This window comes from Odontesthes bonariensis, chromosome 24 (assembly GCF_027942865.1).
Source record: "Odontesthes bonariensis isolate fOdoBon6 chromosome 24, fOdoBon6.hap1, whole genome shotgun sequence".
Classification (NCBI taxonomy): Eukaryota; Metazoa; Chordata; class Actinopteri; order Atheriniformes; family Atherinopsidae; genus Odontesthes; species Odontesthes bonariensis.
This window is the reverse complement of record NC_134529.1, coordinates 27,049,862-27,067,730: the sequence shown is the minus strand read 5'-3', so window position 1 is coordinate 27,067,730 and position 17,869 is coordinate 27,049,862. Positions and strand designations below refer to the sequence as shown.

Below are 17,869 nucleotides of genomic sequence, written 5' to 3'. Positions count from 1 at the left end.
TAGCCAAAGCACAAAGGAATTTTTTCACATGTTTAAAGATCACTAAACCTTTGTCCAAGTCACCTATCACAATTGCCAAATAGTCCACGCAATGCAATTATTCGTGGAAACATGCAGTATGTTTCTGTTTAGTACTGAAGCTCAAAGTAACTGCTTAAAAATCTGTTCTGGTTATCTATGTTTATCAAGATGGAACCTCACAAACTGCCATTCAAGTTTTTTCTAGGGCTGGGCAACGATTAAAATGTTTAATCTAATTAATCACATGATTTCCCTGATTAATGACGATTAATCGCATTTGTACGCTAAATCCAAAAATGAATTCAAAAGTAGTGTATAGCTTTTAGCATTTAGTTTTATTTTAAATGTGCTGCCATATGAATGAAAGTGCCATAACATTTGTTGTGCAAACACACTTTTAACATCAGCATCTTTCTGTAGTTTTTATGTAGAAGCCTTGGCTGTAAATGCAGGATTTTTTTTAAAGTTTATTTTGAAATACGTGCTTTTATGTTGAAACAAGTAAAACAGGAAGTAGCGCCGGTTAGCTCCGTGAGCTTCACACAGAGACCGAGGAGCACCTGTAGCGGTGATGTTACCTGCTAGTTTATTTTTATTTTAATACTCCATGCTTCGTGGTGTTTGCTGTAACTGTGTGAATGGGATGCATTCAACAGACTTTTACAATAATAAAACCTGCGTTAATGCTCGATAAAATATTTATCGGGTTAATTAATTAACGAGTTAACGCGATAATAACGAGTTAACTCACCTAGCCCTAGTTTTTTCACTTTTCATTGTAAAAAAGGTTATTTGCTAATATGACAGTTGCTTGTAATCTTTTTTTATTTTTTTTTTATTTGGAGAGGGTAGAATTGGTGGGCTCAAAGCCAAAACAGCTTGAGATGTAAAACATTGCAACACGTGTAGGGCAGTCGGCATTTATTTAAAAAACCTTTTCACGAGCATGAAAGATTAAATGCTCTCATTTTCTACTGTAAAGTGTACGAATGTCTGATGTTTCCAGCTTACTGTGGTATTGGAGAGGATCATAACGTTCAGTCTGGCCAGCCCACTGGCAAAGTTCCTGAATGGTCTGGAAATCCTGCTTGGTAAAGCACAGGTGAGGCCTGCTGGCAATATTCTCATTAGTCATGCATGGTCAGATCTGCGCACCATGTTGATTTAGTTAACTGTTCTAAAAAAATGACTGATTCATTTTACAAACACTGACAGCCAGATGTAAGATGTGGTTACGGAGATTTTAGGTTGGTGTTTGCGGGTGTCACTATTGCTTTTTGTTGCCCTCGTTAGGACTGGGAGAATAACGCCAGCCGCTCTGTCTCCCTGCGGAAGGAACTGGAGGCAGTCACGCAGCTCATTATCCAGTGGCGCAAACTGGAGCTGAAGTAAGCTGTTTCTATTTAGATAGAACTAACTGGTTCGAATTTTTCCCCTTTTTTCGTGACTAAGTTACTGAGTGGATTTGTCACTTATAACACGAATGTATCCTGTCGATTTTGTGTGGTAGTTGTTGGTCGAACAGTTTGGACAATGCAATGAAGCGGCACTCTGAAAAATCCACCAAACACTGGTTCCCCGTCTACCAGCTGGTGGAGCGATATCTGGAAGAACAGAGGACTGAAAGCAATCCAGGTACATGCAAAATATATCGTGAGCTTGTTGAAACACAAGCTGGTGACCCAGATGCTTCCAAATGTTTTTAGACAATTTGAAACATTTAAAGATAAAAAGAAATATTTGAATTTCTGTTTTTACATGGCTTAGTATGTCTAAAAAATCTTTCTGAACAGATGCAGCCACTGTAGATTGACCCCGGTCAACTTTTATGAGATTTAATGATAGGTGGTTGTTTGAAAATGATCTGTTTCAGAATAAAGGAAACACAAAGTTTCTGATATTTGACTCTTCACAGGCAGAAAACAACAGGAGAGTTTTAATGTGCTTTTCCCCTCCCTTTGGTCATCTTCTGCAGGTGAGGAGGTCGAGCCCCTCTCCCTGTCTCTGGTGTCCTCCACTCTCCAAGCCTTTGTGGAGGGCTCTACGCTGGGCGAGTTCCAAACCCGCCTAAGCATGCTGCTCAGCTTCCACTGCCACCTTTTGCTGCTCCCAAAACAGCCTGGACAAGGTCAGCCATCAGTGCTCAGAAATCACGCTCCTCATCTACACACCGACCATGAAACACTATTTCTTTTTGGAGCATGACTGCACTTTAAGAGAAGGCAAATCAAACTCAGCCCTAGTTCTGATACTCCTCTTAAACCCAACCTACATTATTTTGCATTATGTTTGTCTTAAGAATTTAAAAACGACACAAAAGTGGGGTTCAGATATCAGCCACCTAACGAGCATGTTGTTTCTCAATGCAAGAACAAATTTCTGTCAGTAATTATTAAGTGAACAGTAACAGATTGGTAGATTAGTTGCCAAAGGTTCTGAACCATAAATGCCCACATGTCAGGCAAGTGACCATCTCGTGCACCACTGCCTCTTTCACTGAAGCTGAAGACTGACGTGTATCAATGAAAATTCCTTTTACCCACAGAACAGTTTCAGGTCCTAATAAGATCTAATCTCATTCTACCTGCTTGTGTTTGTTAGAGAGACTGCACCCTTATTAACTCTTGCCTTATTTGACAGATTCTTTGTCCAATCTTCTGTGGAATCTTCATAAATACTACAGTCAGTTCTCTGACTGTGTTCAGGCCAAAATCACTCAGCTCCGACAGCCCATTGAGAAGGAGCTCAAGGTTTGAATGAACTTTTTTCCCTTGACATACCTGTAACTTTTCAGACTTCCTTCATACATGTCAGAGTTTCTGCACATTACCATGGTCCACTGTCATGAAAACTCTCGTTCTTAGGACTTTTGCAAGATCTCCAAGTGGAATGATGTCAGTTTCTGGTCTGTCAAACAATCAGTGGAGAAGACACACCGGTATGTGACACAAGCAGGATCCTGGAATCTAGCAGTTTAAAGCTCCACAGCATTGTTGATAGTCGGTGCTGCCGACTTATTCCTTATTTCACTTTTCTGTCAGCACTCTCTTTAAGTTTGTCAAGAAATTTGAGGAGGCTCTGAATAGTCCAAGTGTTCCTGCTCTTGTGGAACAAGGAAGCAGCACAAGCTTGGACAGTGAAGACCTGAACCCTGAAGAAACTCCCATCCATCGAGTCCACCGGATGCTGAGGAACAACCTGCCTGGAAAGGGCAGAGATCTGCAGGTACGGCTCCCCTAACCACAGTCCTCTCTATTTTACACCATCGTGTCCCTGTTTCTAAAATGAAAACTTTTTTCATGAGATACTTGGTATGTTTTTCAGATTGAGTGTCCAGAAGGAAGGGAAGCTTCTTCTTTACAGGCACGTCTGCCTGTTCTCTCCAGGAAGATGAAAAAGATGTGCATCCAGCTGCTAAAGAAAAAGCCGCTGCCTCAACTGGCTGAAGACCTGGACTACTTTACAAGTAAAACAGCCATTTGTGCTCACATTAATATTACAGTCTGTTGGGCAGATTAACTGTCTGTCTTCTAGTTTAAAATGCATGAGTTACGGTGTGGTTCTTTTCAGTTTGCACTGACTGTCTCGGGCTGCTAAGCTCCATGTTGTCACATCAAATGTTGAAAGTTGTTGACCGATCCTGTTATGATTCAGAATCATTGTCCCATCGATGATAGGAATCCGTTCTGTGCTAAGAAAAAGACTATGTTCTTCAGAAGTCTTTTCATAGCTGCTGGATCCGTTTTAATCAATGAAAAAAGGGAGAAAATGAGAACAACGCAAAGTAAGCTGCAGGCCTTTCAGTGCAGACCTATAAAGATTCTGGAAACAGACTATGTATTAAAAAAAACAACATACTGCACTTCTTACTGTGATAAGTGATTTAAAAAAAAAAAAAAAAAAAAAAAAGCACATTAAAACTAAAATTATGTGTGCTTGTTCAACTAAGTCTGAAGTGGTGTTAAATGTCTTGTGTGCTGTATCCTGACTTTCTGAATAAGGGTGAGGGCTAACCTTTCATACCCGTGGGATGTTAATGTTTCTCCTGTAAAGCTGACTTTCCACAACAGCCTCGTGACACTCGTTCTCTCTCATGTATTTCTACCCAACAAAGCTCCAACCTTTTGTTAACTACAAATAGATTTAGCAAACCACTCGCATATTTTATTCTCATGTCAGCCAAAAATAACATTAATACAAAGTTAGCCAAGTTTAATTTGTTTAGGAGTTTGTTTATGAAACGATTCCTTGTTTATTTAAGTTTTAGTATTCTACCACAAAGTTGCTCGACTCTTTGTGAAATGAACCTCGCTTTTAATTCATATATCATTAATTCAATCTCTGGTTCTTCCTTTTAGGTGAGCTTATCCGCAACCTGCGGGACCTGCAGAGCCTCACCATCGACACAACAGCAGAGAAAGAGAAGCAGAAGACGGAGGTCAAGCACATCCTGCAGCAGAAGCAGAGAGCTCTGTCCGACCTGTTCAAGATGCTCGCTGATATAGGTGGGTTTCCCTCTCCGTCTTACATCATCCGAGCGCTTGTGTTGCTTATCATACATTTGTATTCTTTTTTTCCATCCAGGTCTATCATATCGGAAAGGCCTCATTTGGAACAGAGCGTCAGACCCAAAGCAAACCCTCTGTCTGCAGCCACTGGATTTGACCATCGCTCTGTCGGCTGTGAAGAACCAGGAGCCGGCTGAGAGCATGTAAACAGAACCTATTCATACAGTCACTAACCACTGTCTAACTTAGCGTTTATTCTCATCGACAAAATGTAATATTTACTTAAAAACACCTGCTGGGCTTTTTATTAGGATGAGCAAAAAGAACCAAGGAAAAACAATGAAAAGATAATCCTAAAAACATACCTTTATGCTCTTATCCCAGAAAAAAAGTCTCGAAACAAGTGTGATAGTTGGACAGCCATTGCATAGCCACAAGTGGCATTTGCAGAGATCAGTGTCTGCGTTTCAGTAGCATTTAATCTGTCTTAAACTTCAAATAAGAGCTGTGTCATTTCTGTGAAACGGGTTTTTAGATCTGTCCTGTGTAGGTTTATCTGCATTCTTCTTGTTGTAGGTTGTTTACAGAAATATTGGCAGCATGGGATGGATGTGAGAAGTACTTCTATCGCTCGTGGGCCAGGAGAACCGCCCTGCAGACTGCTCTGCAACATGCCACTAAAGTAAGAGGCTGCTGGCCTGGTGGGAGAAAAGCTTTGAACATTTACTACTTCACCCAATGAAACCAACCCGTGAAAGCCATTGATTACTACCGATAGTTCCTATTGCAATCTGAAATGTGCATTTCTGTTTGGTTTTAGGAGGTGGGCGTTGGGAACATAGATCGCTGCAGAGGTTTCTCCTCTCACCTTTTTAAGCTGCTGCTCAGACAGAAAGGGCAACTGGCCCAGCTCACCGAGCAGTGGGTCTCCCTCAGGTAAATCTACTCCCAAGTGCACCATGTCTTTATTTCATGTCTAAGTTTTGAACTAACGAGAAATACCAAGAGGTAATGGAAAAATGAAGCACGAGCACAGTCCTAAGAAAAATCCAGCTGTGCGTACACTCGAGCATCTCATTTCAGGTGTGGTTTATGTAAGCCTGTTTTCATGGAATGAGTAGTGTTCCATCTACCAAAGGCTCAGTTTAGACGTTTTTAAAGCCTGTGAGCAACAGACTTTTACAATAATAAAATAAATAATAAAACAGGGGTGCTGCGTGTCGTTCCCCCTCTCTCTGCCCCCTGCTTCCTGTCTCGCTGAACTTTCCTATCCATGAAAGGCACAAAAGCCCCAAAAAATACTTTGGGGCGGTAATTTTTTTATTTAATTTTTTTTTAAACTGCGCTAATGCGCGATAAAATATTTATTGGCGTTAAATAATTAACGAGTTAACTCGCCCAGCCCTATGAAAAAGATTTGTAGTTCTGAGCACATCGGATGCAGCATTAGTCCTTGCATCGATCATTCCTTGCTGTCAAAGCATGTACAACTTGTTCGGTATTATTGCTCACATACGTCTTTGCATTCCTCTCAAAAGCTCATTGTGTGATGGCACGACACAACATGACAGCATGGCTGGATTATGTTCATGGGTGTTTATCCTCAGTGTCCGTTTGTCACTTTAACATTTTCCACTGTCTTTCCTTGTCCAATGTTACTCAGGAGGTTAACAAACAATGTCCAGAGTCTTAAGGTCCACCTTCAGACCCACAGTGAAGACCCAGGCTGCACCCTTCCGCCCCAGGACTCTCTCCGGGACTGGATCTGCAGAGGACAGGCCCTGGCTTCCCAGTGTGCCACCCTTTTACAGCAGCTGTCCTGGTTGCTCCAGTGCTGTCCTGAAGACCCCCAGCAGCAGGAGCAGATGAGCAGCTGCAGGCAGCACACTCTGAAGTGCCCATCCCCTCTGGCAGCCCAGCATCAACCCCCTGGCTGCCTGATGAGGAGGGGAGACGCCGCATGGACCCAACTCCACCAGCGTGTCTCTGAGATGCTGAAGCAGACCCAGGGCCTGAAGAAGGACCTGAGCTCTGTGGCACAGCAGGCCTCTGAGAGGATTCTCTACACATGGTAAAACTCAAACACTTTGAAATCTGAAGAAGCAGTAACATAAGCTATGGGCGGCTGCAACAACACTGTGTTCTTATCCACAGGAGCAATTTCACCACCTGCAGTTTGGCCTTTGAACAGCTGGGAGCTGTGGCGGCTCAAATGCTCAGTGTGGAGCAGCTCTTCACCCCGGCCATGTGTGTGGGCAGCGTGGACAGTCAGCCAGCCATAACCGAGAGCCTCGGATATATTCGGGGACAGGCGGAGGCTTGCATCACAGACTTCACCACCTGGAAGACCCAGCTGCTCTCCCTGGGACACCAACACACAGGTACATGTGCCACTAACCAATAGCCATCATTCCCTCAAATATGACTTCTTGACAGACAACATTTGACCTCTTTACTTTCTTTCCAGATCATCAGCATCCGTTCAGTACGCAGTTCTCTGCCGACCTGGAGGCCAACATAAACACAGTGCTGTGTGCTGTGCAGGCGCTTGTGAAGAGAAGTGAGAGAGAGCCGCAAAGAGAACAACATGAAGATGTGAAGAGAGGTTAGAGCAGTGATACTCACTATTTTTTTCACCAGAGCCACATTGGCAGAGCAAAATCAAGGGAAGAGCCACTTTTACCACAACATACTGAGTCCCCTTTTGCAAATATGCATTTCTTAATATAAAACATCCCACAGAAAAAGAAACAACACAGCCAATACATTTTCAATTAAGACCACATTTACCTTAATACTGGGAGTTGGCGTGCATGTCCTTGACTTTCTTCATGTTGTATTTGTATTTTTTTTTTATTAAAACCGATCCATTGCGCCTGCATCTCGCGGTACACCTGACATTTGCCTGCTTGTCCCCTCTCTGGCGTCTTCATGCTGATTTTCGTTTGGTTTTTATGCTGGTTTTCACCCTTTTTTGATTAAAAACCGATCCATTGCGCCTGCATCTCACTCTGGCTAAAGGAGCTAGCGTGCTCTGCGGTCAAGTGTGAGGTGGTTTAAGCGGGCTGTGTTGCCAGGTTTAACAGAGCCCCCTTTAGGAAACACCATTAAGCCTTAATTAATACTTTATAAAAATACTTAATACTACAAAAACTATACTTAATACTGTGCAGTATTCGCTGTATGTTATTTGAAAAAATTTATTATAATTGTTACCATATTGTTATAAGCTACCATGCGAGTGCGAGCCGCCAATTAAAGCTTGAGGAGCCGCATGTGGCTCGCGAGCCGCGCAATGAGTATCTCTGTGCTAGAATAATGCTTTTAAAGCCAGCAGTAATGTCTGCCATACCAGTACAGGGAATTCTCAAACCCTGCTCTAACTTTAGTTCCTTCCAGTGGGGACTGATACAAGCAAGTGCACAATACTGATATGCTGCTTATTAGCTCCATCCGAATAGCAGCAGCCTCGGGCCGGTCATCCACATTCATAGAAGATCTAGCTATGAAAAAGGGAACTGTCTGAAACGTTGGCTTTCAGATGCACACATCAGTAGCAGCACCAGGGTTTTCAGTACATCAGGGTTGGCTGTAGCTCATGAGGAAGAGTGTCCGGCTGCCAGTCTGGAGAAGCCAGATCCGTCGAAGCGAAGTCTTTGAGTTATTCAGCACAGTGATGCCCTCCATGTAAATATGCTGCACGTGCTGACGACAAACTTTTGATGTGGATCTATCAGATGCTGTGAAATAACTACCGGAGAGGCATTTAAACTAGATATCCTGACAATGGGACGAGTTTAAGCACTTCCCAGGAAGACCGGTCCAAAGTTCTGATCCAAAGTTACCTGGAAGGATTCACTTTAGAACACACTGCTGTTTTTAATGGTTGTTATAATGAAGTAGGCCATCACCTTAGATACAATGTGATACACTAAATGTTCTTTAAAACAGATTTCCCACTGAGATTTTCTCTTATTCGATGATTCAGATGACGCTGAAGAGGAGAAGGAGGAGTCTGCGGAGGACTTGCTGAAGCCGGGTCACCTGACCCGACTCCTGGGGGAGGAGCTGGAGGCTGAGGTGGAGGCTCTGTCTGTTGGAGATGTTGTTGTCAGGGTGGAGCGGTTGCTGACCTGCCTGAGGAGACACAGAGACTCCTGTCAACCAACACAGCTTGAGGTATCAACAGCACCTGCACGCGTACGATCTGCAACACTGTACCGTAAAGCAGAAGGATTTTATTGGGATATGTAGTCTTAAACTCACACATAATGTTTTGGGGGTTTTTTTTGCACGTGTTAAACGTCTTTGATTGTCCAAAAAAGCGCGATATAAGTTTGATGTTCATTATTAATATTGACTTATTATTACATTGAAATATCCATATGTAGAGTCGTTCGTAGTGATGTCTCATCCAACATTGTTATAATAGCTTTTTTAAGAGCTTTCTTCTTCTTAATTCTCCACCTCTATCATAATAAATGGCAGACTATGACCGTCTTATATTATGTTTTGATTCCCGGATTTAATCTTGATGTGGAATATATTGTCATTTCTAATATATATTTTTCCACTTGCTTTAAAATGTGTCTTCTGGTTGCTGCCTGTGTACAGGAGGTAAACGAGGCATGCAGGATGTTTATACGTCTCGAACCTCTTCTGGGCATTTACTCGGACCTGGTGCGTTACTATCTGGCTGTTTCACTGGGAGTACACAGAAGCACAGGCAAACTGCTGTCTGTCCTGGCCAGCATCTTCACCGAGCTCGCTCAGAAGGTACACACTCCATAGAACAGAAAATAATGAAAATGCATGCCATGAACACAAATGTAAGCCATTAGGGACGACTGACCGGTTGTTGTGGTTTCCTCTTCAGGGATTCTGCCTGCCTCAGGAGCTGATGGCCGGCGGGGATGGAGAAGGCAGCACCGAGTTTCACGACTACGAGGGCGGTGGTATCGGAGAAGGCGATGGCTCCAAAGACGTCAGTGACAAGATTGAGAATGAAGACCAGGTGATGAAAGACTTTAGCTTTAGCAGACTGTGATAGAGAACCAGAGTTCTATAAGGGGAAAAAAGCAAAAATGATGTAGGCACAGGGAGAACAAGCAAAGTTCACATGGAACCTCCATGCTGCACAGCACAAGCTTTTTAAGTTTGTAGTATGGGATAATACATTTCCATTGCATTAAAGTTGCATTGCATTAAAAATATGCTTCTTATTACTTCTGCTCAGTCATCTTAAATTCTTAAATCTTAAATTTTTGGTCATTTGCTGGCTGTGTCTATAGTTGCAGCATAAGCAAAAGTTGTAAATTCCAAATTCATTTTCAGGATGGAAATTTCTTTAGAGTCATGATAGGTAGAAAAAAACGACTTGAAAATTCTGGCATCGTGCTTTGGAGCCTTAGAACAAAGTGTCAAATTCTTTTCTCTCCACAACTGACAGAAAAACACAGTTTTTGTGTCTTTTCACCAAGAAAATCACAAGATGGCATTTGGCATTGCTTCGGCATCATTTCAGATTATTTCACTCTTCGCTTCTCTCATGAAACTGGCTGTGATCTATTCTTCCTCCAGGTGGAGGACACCCTCCAGGAGGGCCAGGAAAAAGAAGAGCCAAAGGATAAGGGGGACATCCCGTCAGAAGACAATGCCATTGAAATGTCAGAAGACTTTGATGGCCAGATTCATGATCAAGATGAAAATGAACAAGGTCTGTTTAACTCTGAGCAAAAAGGTTGATGAAGGAGGTCAACAGAAGCTCCTTCTTTCCTTTCTTGTGTCATATGTGGTTTAATATGGAAGCTAGAGGCAGGAGAATTTCTCTTTCCAGGAATACTGATGAGTTGATTTTCCTCTTTATGATCAATTCCAGATGAAGACGAGCATTCCGATAAAGAGGGTGAGGATGACCTGGAGAAAAAGATGGGAGACCTGGGAGAAGGTCAGACGGACACCCTGGATGAGAGAATGTGGGGCGATGATGATGAGGAGGAGGGGGAGGAAGGAAGTGACGAGGAGGAGGAGTCTGGACAGGGCATGGATCAGGTACCTCCACAACATTACAAAAACTAACATGGAGCAGCATTCAATGCTCTTACTTATGTGTGTGTTTTCTCTTTTTTGTGAATGACTTTTATAACCGTTGCATAACACTTTTGTCAATGGTGGATTTTCCCAAGGGGGAATCAGAGCTGGTTGCCAAAGATGGTAACTTGGACACAGCAGACCCCAACAAAGACAAGAAGAATCAGGACCAGAACGAAGAGATGTGCGACGAAGAAAAGGAGCAGATTAATGAACAAGGAGACGAGGTAAGAAGCCCGGCTCTAACAGCTGTGGTCATTAGATCACCGGGCTAAACTGAGTGGGAAGCTAAGGCATTGCCATGGTAACTGGGATTATATGACAGCAACGTTAGGTCTTGATGAGCAGTGGTCACGGTACGAGGACACAAAGAGGCCCCTCAGACGAAAAGAGCTGGACTGACTTGATGTGTGAATCAAATTGAATCTGTCAGTAAAAAAAAATATGCCGGCTCTATGAAATATCATCGTCAACCATTTAGAGAAACCTAGTGACTAGTCTCACCCATATAGTTGTGTAGAGAGGTCAAATTTGAGAGATCTTCAAGCTTCACGGATAAGTGAGGTTGGTTATCATCACGCCAGTGAAGCTAAAACACAACCAAACATTTCAGTCAAGACCCCAGTAGGAATGGTTTTACAGAAAAAAATTGAGTGGGATTAAGGACTGACCCGAGTCATCCAGCATGTCAAAGTAAGAGACCAGCATCAGTTACAACAAAAAAAACTGCAACATGTGATAAATATCCCAGCTTCATTCTGCTTTAATCGCATGATGTTTGGCTTCCTCAGTAATGACTGATCTTCACTCTTGTTGATTCCCAGAGGGAGTTTGATGAGAATGAAGTGGACCCTTATCACGGTCAGCAGAACAAGATGCCCGAGCCGGAGTCCATGGAGCTGCCCGAGGACCTGAACCTGGACCCGAATGAAGAGGCTGGAGATGAAGATGGCAAGAGTGACGGTGAGACCTGCTGCTGCACTCATTTCAATTCAATTCCATTCAATTCATTTTTATTTCTATAGCGCCAAATACAACAAATGTCATCTCAAGGCACTTAAATAATAAAGTCCAATTCAAGCCAATTGGAATTCAATTCATTGTAATCATAATTATTCATAAAATAATCCAATTCGTTCATATAGAGCCAATTCAAAAACAATTTCCTAGCTAGGGAAACCAACAGATTGCACAGAAACTTGTCTTCAGTCCAATCTCCCGTCCTGAGCGTGCCTGAGACGACTGTGGAGAGGAACGACTCCCTTTTAACAGGAAGAAACCTCTGGCAGAACCAGACTCTGGAAGGGTGGCCATGGAGGCTGTCGGGGTCGAGGCTTCCTTTGTGAAGCCACCAGATAACACACACATCATGGCATGGTTGGAATCGACACATTCAGAAGCATACTTTTTTTTAAATTTTCAGATGAGAATCCATTTGACATCGATGACAAAGCCGTGGACCAAAACATGAAAGAGGAAGAAGATGGAAACGGAGGAGAGGGGGAACAGGAAGTGCAGGAGCTGGATGAGAACCATCCTGAAGAAGAAAATAATCAGGAGCCCAAAACTGAGGAGGAGGACGGGGACAACAAAGCTGAAGGGGATGAGGTCGCCGCTGATGAAGATGAAGAAAAGGAGGAAGAGGAGAGAGAGAGTGCAGAGAGAGAGAAGGACATGACTGGAACAAACAACCAAGAAGACAAACCAAAGGTATGGAGGGAAACTAAGGAGTGCGTTTTGTATGAGCAACACAGAAACTGTTGAGACAGACTTTGCTCTGGGTCTTCCTGTTGGGATTCACAGGAGGATGAGGAAGGTGAAGGCGAGGATGAAGAGCAGCCCGACTCGGCCGAGAGGAAGGAGCACAGCATGGACGGTCAGACTGGAGAGGACAACGTTCAAAGTGACACAGCTGTGGAGCTGGCTGGGGAGGCATCAGAGCGAGAGCAAGCCAAAGAGGTAACATTCAGAAACAAAGAACGCTTACTGTTGGAAAAGCACTCCAACTTTAACTTTAAGTTTTGATTATCATTTCTAGGATGGGCAAAATATTTAGAACATTTAGTCTTAGAGGATCAGGAAGGCCACAGGTGATTAAGGAGTGCTTTGTTTTCTGTATTTCACTAACACATATACAGAAGTTACAGGAATATAAAGAACTACAAAGGGACAGGGAGAAAGCACATTTTGTCTTGTCAATGAGAACTTTTAAAAGAGGTTTGTCTTCAGGTGATATTTGAAGATGAAGAAAATTCTGCTCATTGGTTCAAATGCCAAATTATCCTAGAAAGTGATTATCACAAATCATTGTTCAACCAGGCCTGAATGACACAGGGTAATGACATCTCTTCATGTTTTTGTAGCTAATAGGCTACTAGTATCAGGAAGTTGGTGGAGAGCCAATAGAATGAAATATAAGCAGGAATGGAAGCTTCCAAAATGGTCGTACTTTTAAGTCCGTACAAGCCGATGTCCGGTGGAACTGCCACGAAGGGACAATTCATCCCAGAGCTGTTAGATCAGACTTCTCTTATTTCACGTTTGGTGTACCCAATGAGAAACTGCAAAATGTCCAGTCTGCCTGCAGACTACCCAGGGTTGAACAGCCAATGAGAAGAGGAACTGTGATGTCATCACTGAGATGTGTCAAATGCTTTCTTTCTTAATGGCCGATTTCTTTCACTTGCAACAAGACAGTTATATAATAAAGCACGAGAGCCACACAACGAGTGAAATGTTCTTACTGGATTTAACTTGTTCAACGCTTTCTCAGGGAAAAGGTAATCCCTCTGATCCCGCTGTTCAAGCTTCAGAATTCTCTGAAATACATCGTCTGATTCTACTTTCATGCCAAGCTGACCTATTTTCTACGTTCCTCATGAGAAATCTTTTGTAGGCTACACATATATATTTATATATATACATACACACAGAGAGCGAGAGAGAGATGGTTTTGGATGCTAAACATTTGTTATTTCTCTGCTAGGAGCATGGCAGTGGAGCAGCTGATGCCAGCCAATCAGAAGGTCATCATTCAAAGCTGATGGCAAGAATGGCTTCTCAGACACAGCCTCAGAGTAAGACTCAGGTACGGTCAGTCTCTCAGAAAGAGAGCGTGGAAAAGTTCAGCCTCTGTCCATTCATCTTCAGGACATTTGTTTATTCATTTTGTGACATTTTTACGCCAAATATTCCAGAGCTTCAAGAGGAAACCGGGCCAAGCTGATAACGAGCGCTCAACGGGCGACTACAATGAGCGCGTTAACAAGCGTCTGCGTACTGTGGAAAGCAATAAAGAGCGCACGGACGACGACAGGCCGAGTGGTGCCAAGCAGGAGTCCGACCTGTACGAACATATTCAACAGAGCGAAACTGCCTACGACACTCAGACTTATGGTCAGTGATTCCCGGGGACATCAAACCCACAATTTGAATAGAAATGTCAGTGTTGAGGGTTAAACATTGTTAGGTTTCACCCTGGATAAGGTTTTTAATCTGATCAATTCATTTGGTGTTTGCTGGTCTTATTGCTTCCAGATGTTGCCAGTGCAGATCAACAAAAAGCCACGGGGCCTCAGAGGGACCAGCAACAAGATGAAAATGATGAAGATGTTGCCATGGAAACAGAGCAGCAGGAGGAAGAGCTCCCAGCCACTGAGGTCCAGGAGGTGAAACCTGAACAGCTGGATGCTTTCAAGTCCTCCCAGAAAGGTTTCAGCATTTCTGTTTGTTGTTCCCTTTGCTCCCACATGGCTTGAACGTGACTGATGTTTGGCTGGATGTTGTTGTACCACTTTTCAGAAAGCAAAACTTTACAGAACATCCAGTTTTACTAAATGTCCTGACTTGTCGCTGACACGTTTTTGGCATAGTTCACACATCAACTGGTCCTCTTTGTTGTGCAGGTGCAGACAGTGGAGAAATGGAGGTGCAGAGGCAGGGGGAGGAAGACGAAGAAGAGAGGGGGGAGGGCCGACCCCCGAGAGAAGACGAGCCAGCCCAGCGAAGCAAAGAATCCACAATTCATACAGTTCCCGAGTTGTTACTCGACAACTTACAGGTATATAAACACCCACTCCACTAATACCGGTTATTCACAAGGGACGTTTTAAAGTGGAGTTATGTTGGAAGAGGTGGTCCTGCTGGTTTATTAAGCATGATTAATGTAAGCAAACATGTAAAAAATGTTTGGGTTAAGCCTTGTGAAATGAATCTTTTTTAGGGCTGGGCGAGTTAACTCGTTATTATCGCGTTAACTTGTTATTATTTAACGCCGATAAATATTTTATCGCACATTAACGCAGGTTTTATTATTGTAAAAGTCCAATTCTATGTTGAATGCGTCACATTCACACAGTTACAGCAAACACCACGAAGCATGAAGTAATAAAATAAAAATAAACTAGCAGGTAACATCACCGTTACAGGTGCTCCTCAGTCTCTGTGTGAAGCTCACAGAGCTTTTTCTGTGATTGTGATTAATTAGATTAAAAATGTTAATCGTTGCCCAGCCCTAATTAAGACGTAAGGTTACTAATTAACTTGAAATAAAAAAAGGAAAATCACAGATCTTCTGGAAACACTACAGCACTATTATTATAGACTTATTACATAGTACTAATAAATAGTACTAATAAATGCTATATTTAATAAATATACTAATAAAAACCAAATTATGGAATATGTGTTGATTTCCATTCTACAGAAAGCAGAGAGAGATACTGAAGAGATCAGGAGGGAGATGGAGCTCCAGTTGGAAGCCTTCCACAAACTGGCTCCAGGCTCTCAGGGGGAGGTGAGTTTGACCCGGGAGACTTGTTCTGATGTTTGTCTTGTTACAGTTAGTCACAGCAGTATATGCGCATCTATGTTACAGAAATGCTAATGCTTTGGGTTCATTTTATTCCTTTTTTTCTGTGTTATCTGAAAATATGTTTAGAACGAACCGCTCACAGATATAAATACAACAGTGAAAGTTAGTTATAAAGTTGCCTTCAGTTGCATCGTTTGACATAAATGTCCTGCTGCTCCCTCTGCTGCTTCCTCCTGTAGCCCACAATCAGCTCCTTAGTTTTGCTGGCGTTCAGCAGGAGGTTATTCTCAGAAGACTGCTTGCATTCTGTGCTTTAAGAAGCTATGAGAACAAAGATGACTCAGCACCCAAAACCACTGAGACCCGGGAAATCGCGTAGATGACAGAAGGCAGTCCCAGAAACTTGTTTTACATGTGATTTAAAGGCCAGATCCCGTTTAAAAATGGATTCCTCACAGTGGCACTGAAAGCCAAGGTGACGCCATTTAAACTAACCACACAGCTTGACAATGTCTTTGTGAGGTGCTTAGGATCAAAGACAACAACCTCAGTCTTTGTCTGAATTTAGACCCAAATTAAAAGTAATCCCGGCCATCTTAAAGCAACTTATCTTTGAGATGTGCTTGTAGTCTGACCACTTGATGAGTTTAATCTGGCTTCACTGACAAGTACAACTTGGTATCACCTGCACAGCGATGGACGTTGGTGGCGTGTCATCTACTGTTACCTAATGGAAACGTGCATAAAGTAAAATTCCTAGATGACATATGAAGAAGCTTTTCCAAGTGAGGCTGCTGGTCTAGTGTAACATTAGATACGAGTCCTTTCACACTATAGGCTGACATCTGGGTGGTGCTTAGCTCAGGTTGGATCTAATGTTGTCTTCTGATTGCGTTTCAGGAAAGTGAAGCAGCCACGATGTGGCATAAGTACCAGACTCTGACCTCGGCTCTTTCGCAGCAGCTGTGCGAGCAGCTCCGTCTCATCCTGGAGCCCACGCAGGCCGCCAAGCTCAAGTCAGTACAGACACTGTTACCATTAACCTGGAGTTTCAAGCTTTTGCCTGTTTTCCGCTGATTCTTCTCCCTGTGGTGAGCTGTGCTAATGCTGTGCTAATGCTGTGTGTGTGTGTGTGTGTGTGTGTGTGTGATGTCGACCGCTCCTCAGAGGGGATTACCGCACAGGGAAGCGTCTGAATATGAGAAAGGTGATACCCTACATTGCAAGTCAGTTCCGCAAGGACAAGATCTGGCTGAGGAGGACCAAGCCCAGCAAGAGAGAATACCAGATCTGCCTAGCTGTGGATGACTCATCCAGCATGGTGGACAATCACTCCAAACAGGTGAGAGACGCCTGAAACGCTCCTAAACTGTAGAAGAAACATGGATGGAGTGATCCGTGTCAGACTTGAAGCCGATGTGGAGGTGCCTTAACCCATCAGGCCTGGAGTGGCACGTTGTTTTACCCATCAGGCCTGGAGTGGCGCGTTGTTTTACCCATCAGGCCTGGAGTGGCACGTTGTTTTACCCATCAGGCCTGGAGTGGCGCGTTGTTTTACCCATCAGGCCTGGAGTGGCACGTTGTTTTACCCATCAGGCCTGGAGTGGCGCGTTGTTTTACCCATCAGGCCTGGAGTGGCGCGTTGTTTTACCCATCAGGCCTGGAGTGGCACGTTGTTTTACCCATCAGGCCTGGAGTGGCGCGTTGTTTTACCCATCAGGCCTGGAGTGGCGCGTTGTTTTACCCATCAGGCCTGGAGTGGCGCGTTGTTTTACCCATCAGGCCTGGAGTGAAATATGCAAACCATGAAAATTTTCAAGATACACTTACTATTCTGATTTTCAGACAATAAATCAAATCAAAATCAAATTTATTTGTATATCACATTTCATGTACAAAACAATTCAAAGTGCTTTACATAAAATAAAAGCATTGCAGCAGGGAGTGGAAGAAGCATTAAAAATACATAAAAGAATATAAAGAGAAACAAATAAAATCATTCATATGAATTTAAAAACAAGCAACAGTCCAGATAAATTAAAATAAATGTTTTTAACCTGGATTTAAAAATGTCTCCATTTGGTGAAAGTTTAATCTCCACTGGCAGTTTGTTCCACTTGTTTGCAGCATAACAGCTAAATGCTGCTTCTCCATGTTTAGTCTGGACTGGACCAGCTGACCTGAGTCCTTGGATCTAAGAGCTCTGCTGGCTTTATATTCTCTGAACATATCACAGATGTATTTTGGGCCTAAACCGTTCTGGGATTTGTAAACCATCAGCAGACTTTTAAAATCTATTCTGTGACTGACTGGAAGCCAGAGTAAAGATTTGAACAATATTAGTAAAGATGAAGGTAAAGTTGGTATTTTATAATGAAAGTGGCAGTTTTTCTCTCTCAAATTGTTTTGATTTAATGGTGCTAGTTTTTTCAGAGTT

General features: G+C 42.9%; 1 protein-coding gene across 1 annotated transcript in view; it reads left to right on the top strand.

The window, feature by feature from the left end:
• The window catches only part of mdn1 (midasin AAA ATPase 1), an 80,534-nt gene that overhangs the window by 58,198 nt on the left and 4,467 nt on the right, over positions 1-17,869 (top strand). The window contains exons 67-97 of the mRNA XM_075459527.1: positions 1,028-1,123; positions 1,315-1,409; positions 1,532-1,656; positions 1,997-2,149; positions 2,662-2,771; positions 2,886-2,959; positions 3,063-3,246; positions 3,346-3,487; positions 4,380-4,526; positions 4,606-4,732; positions 5,106-5,211; positions 5,350-5,465; positions 6,193-6,600; positions 6,684-6,910; positions 6,997-7,134; positions 8,518-8,708; positions 9,144-9,305; positions 9,406-9,543; positions 10,110-10,245; positions 10,408-10,580; positions 10,715-10,846; positions 11,444-11,582; positions 12,043-12,329; positions 12,423-12,578; positions 13,606-13,707; positions 13,817-14,015; positions 14,157-14,330; positions 14,525-14,679; positions 15,325-15,414; positions 16,333-16,448; positions 16,600-16,774. Of these exons, the coding sequence (XP_075315642.1) occupies positions 1,028-1,123; positions 1,315-1,409; positions 1,532-1,656; positions 1,997-2,149; positions 2,662-2,771; positions 2,886-2,959; positions 3,063-3,246; positions 3,346-3,487; positions 4,380-4,526; positions 4,606-4,732; positions 5,106-5,211; positions 5,350-5,465; positions 6,193-6,600; positions 6,684-6,910; positions 6,997-7,134; positions 8,518-8,708; positions 9,144-9,305; positions 9,406-9,543; positions 10,110-10,245; positions 10,408-10,580; positions 10,715-10,846; positions 11,444-11,582; positions 12,043-12,329; positions 12,423-12,578; positions 13,606-13,707; positions 13,817-14,015; positions 14,157-14,330; positions 14,525-14,679; positions 15,325-15,414; positions 16,333-16,448; positions 16,600-16,774 (4,773 nt within the window). The remainder of the gene's footprint in view (positions 1-1,027; positions 1,124-1,314; positions 1,410-1,531; positions 1,657-1,996; positions 2,150-2,661; positions 2,772-2,885; positions 2,960-3,062; positions 3,247-3,345; positions 3,488-4,379; positions 4,527-4,605; positions 4,733-5,105; positions 5,212-5,349; positions 5,466-6,192; positions 6,601-6,683; positions 6,911-6,996; positions 7,135-8,517; positions 8,709-9,143; positions 9,306-9,405; positions 9,544-10,109; positions 10,246-10,407; positions 10,581-10,714; positions 10,847-11,443; positions 11,583-12,042; positions 12,330-12,422; positions 12,579-13,605; positions 13,708-13,816; positions 14,016-14,156; positions 14,331-14,524; positions 14,680-15,324; positions 15,415-16,332; positions 16,449-16,599; positions 16,775-17,869) is intronic.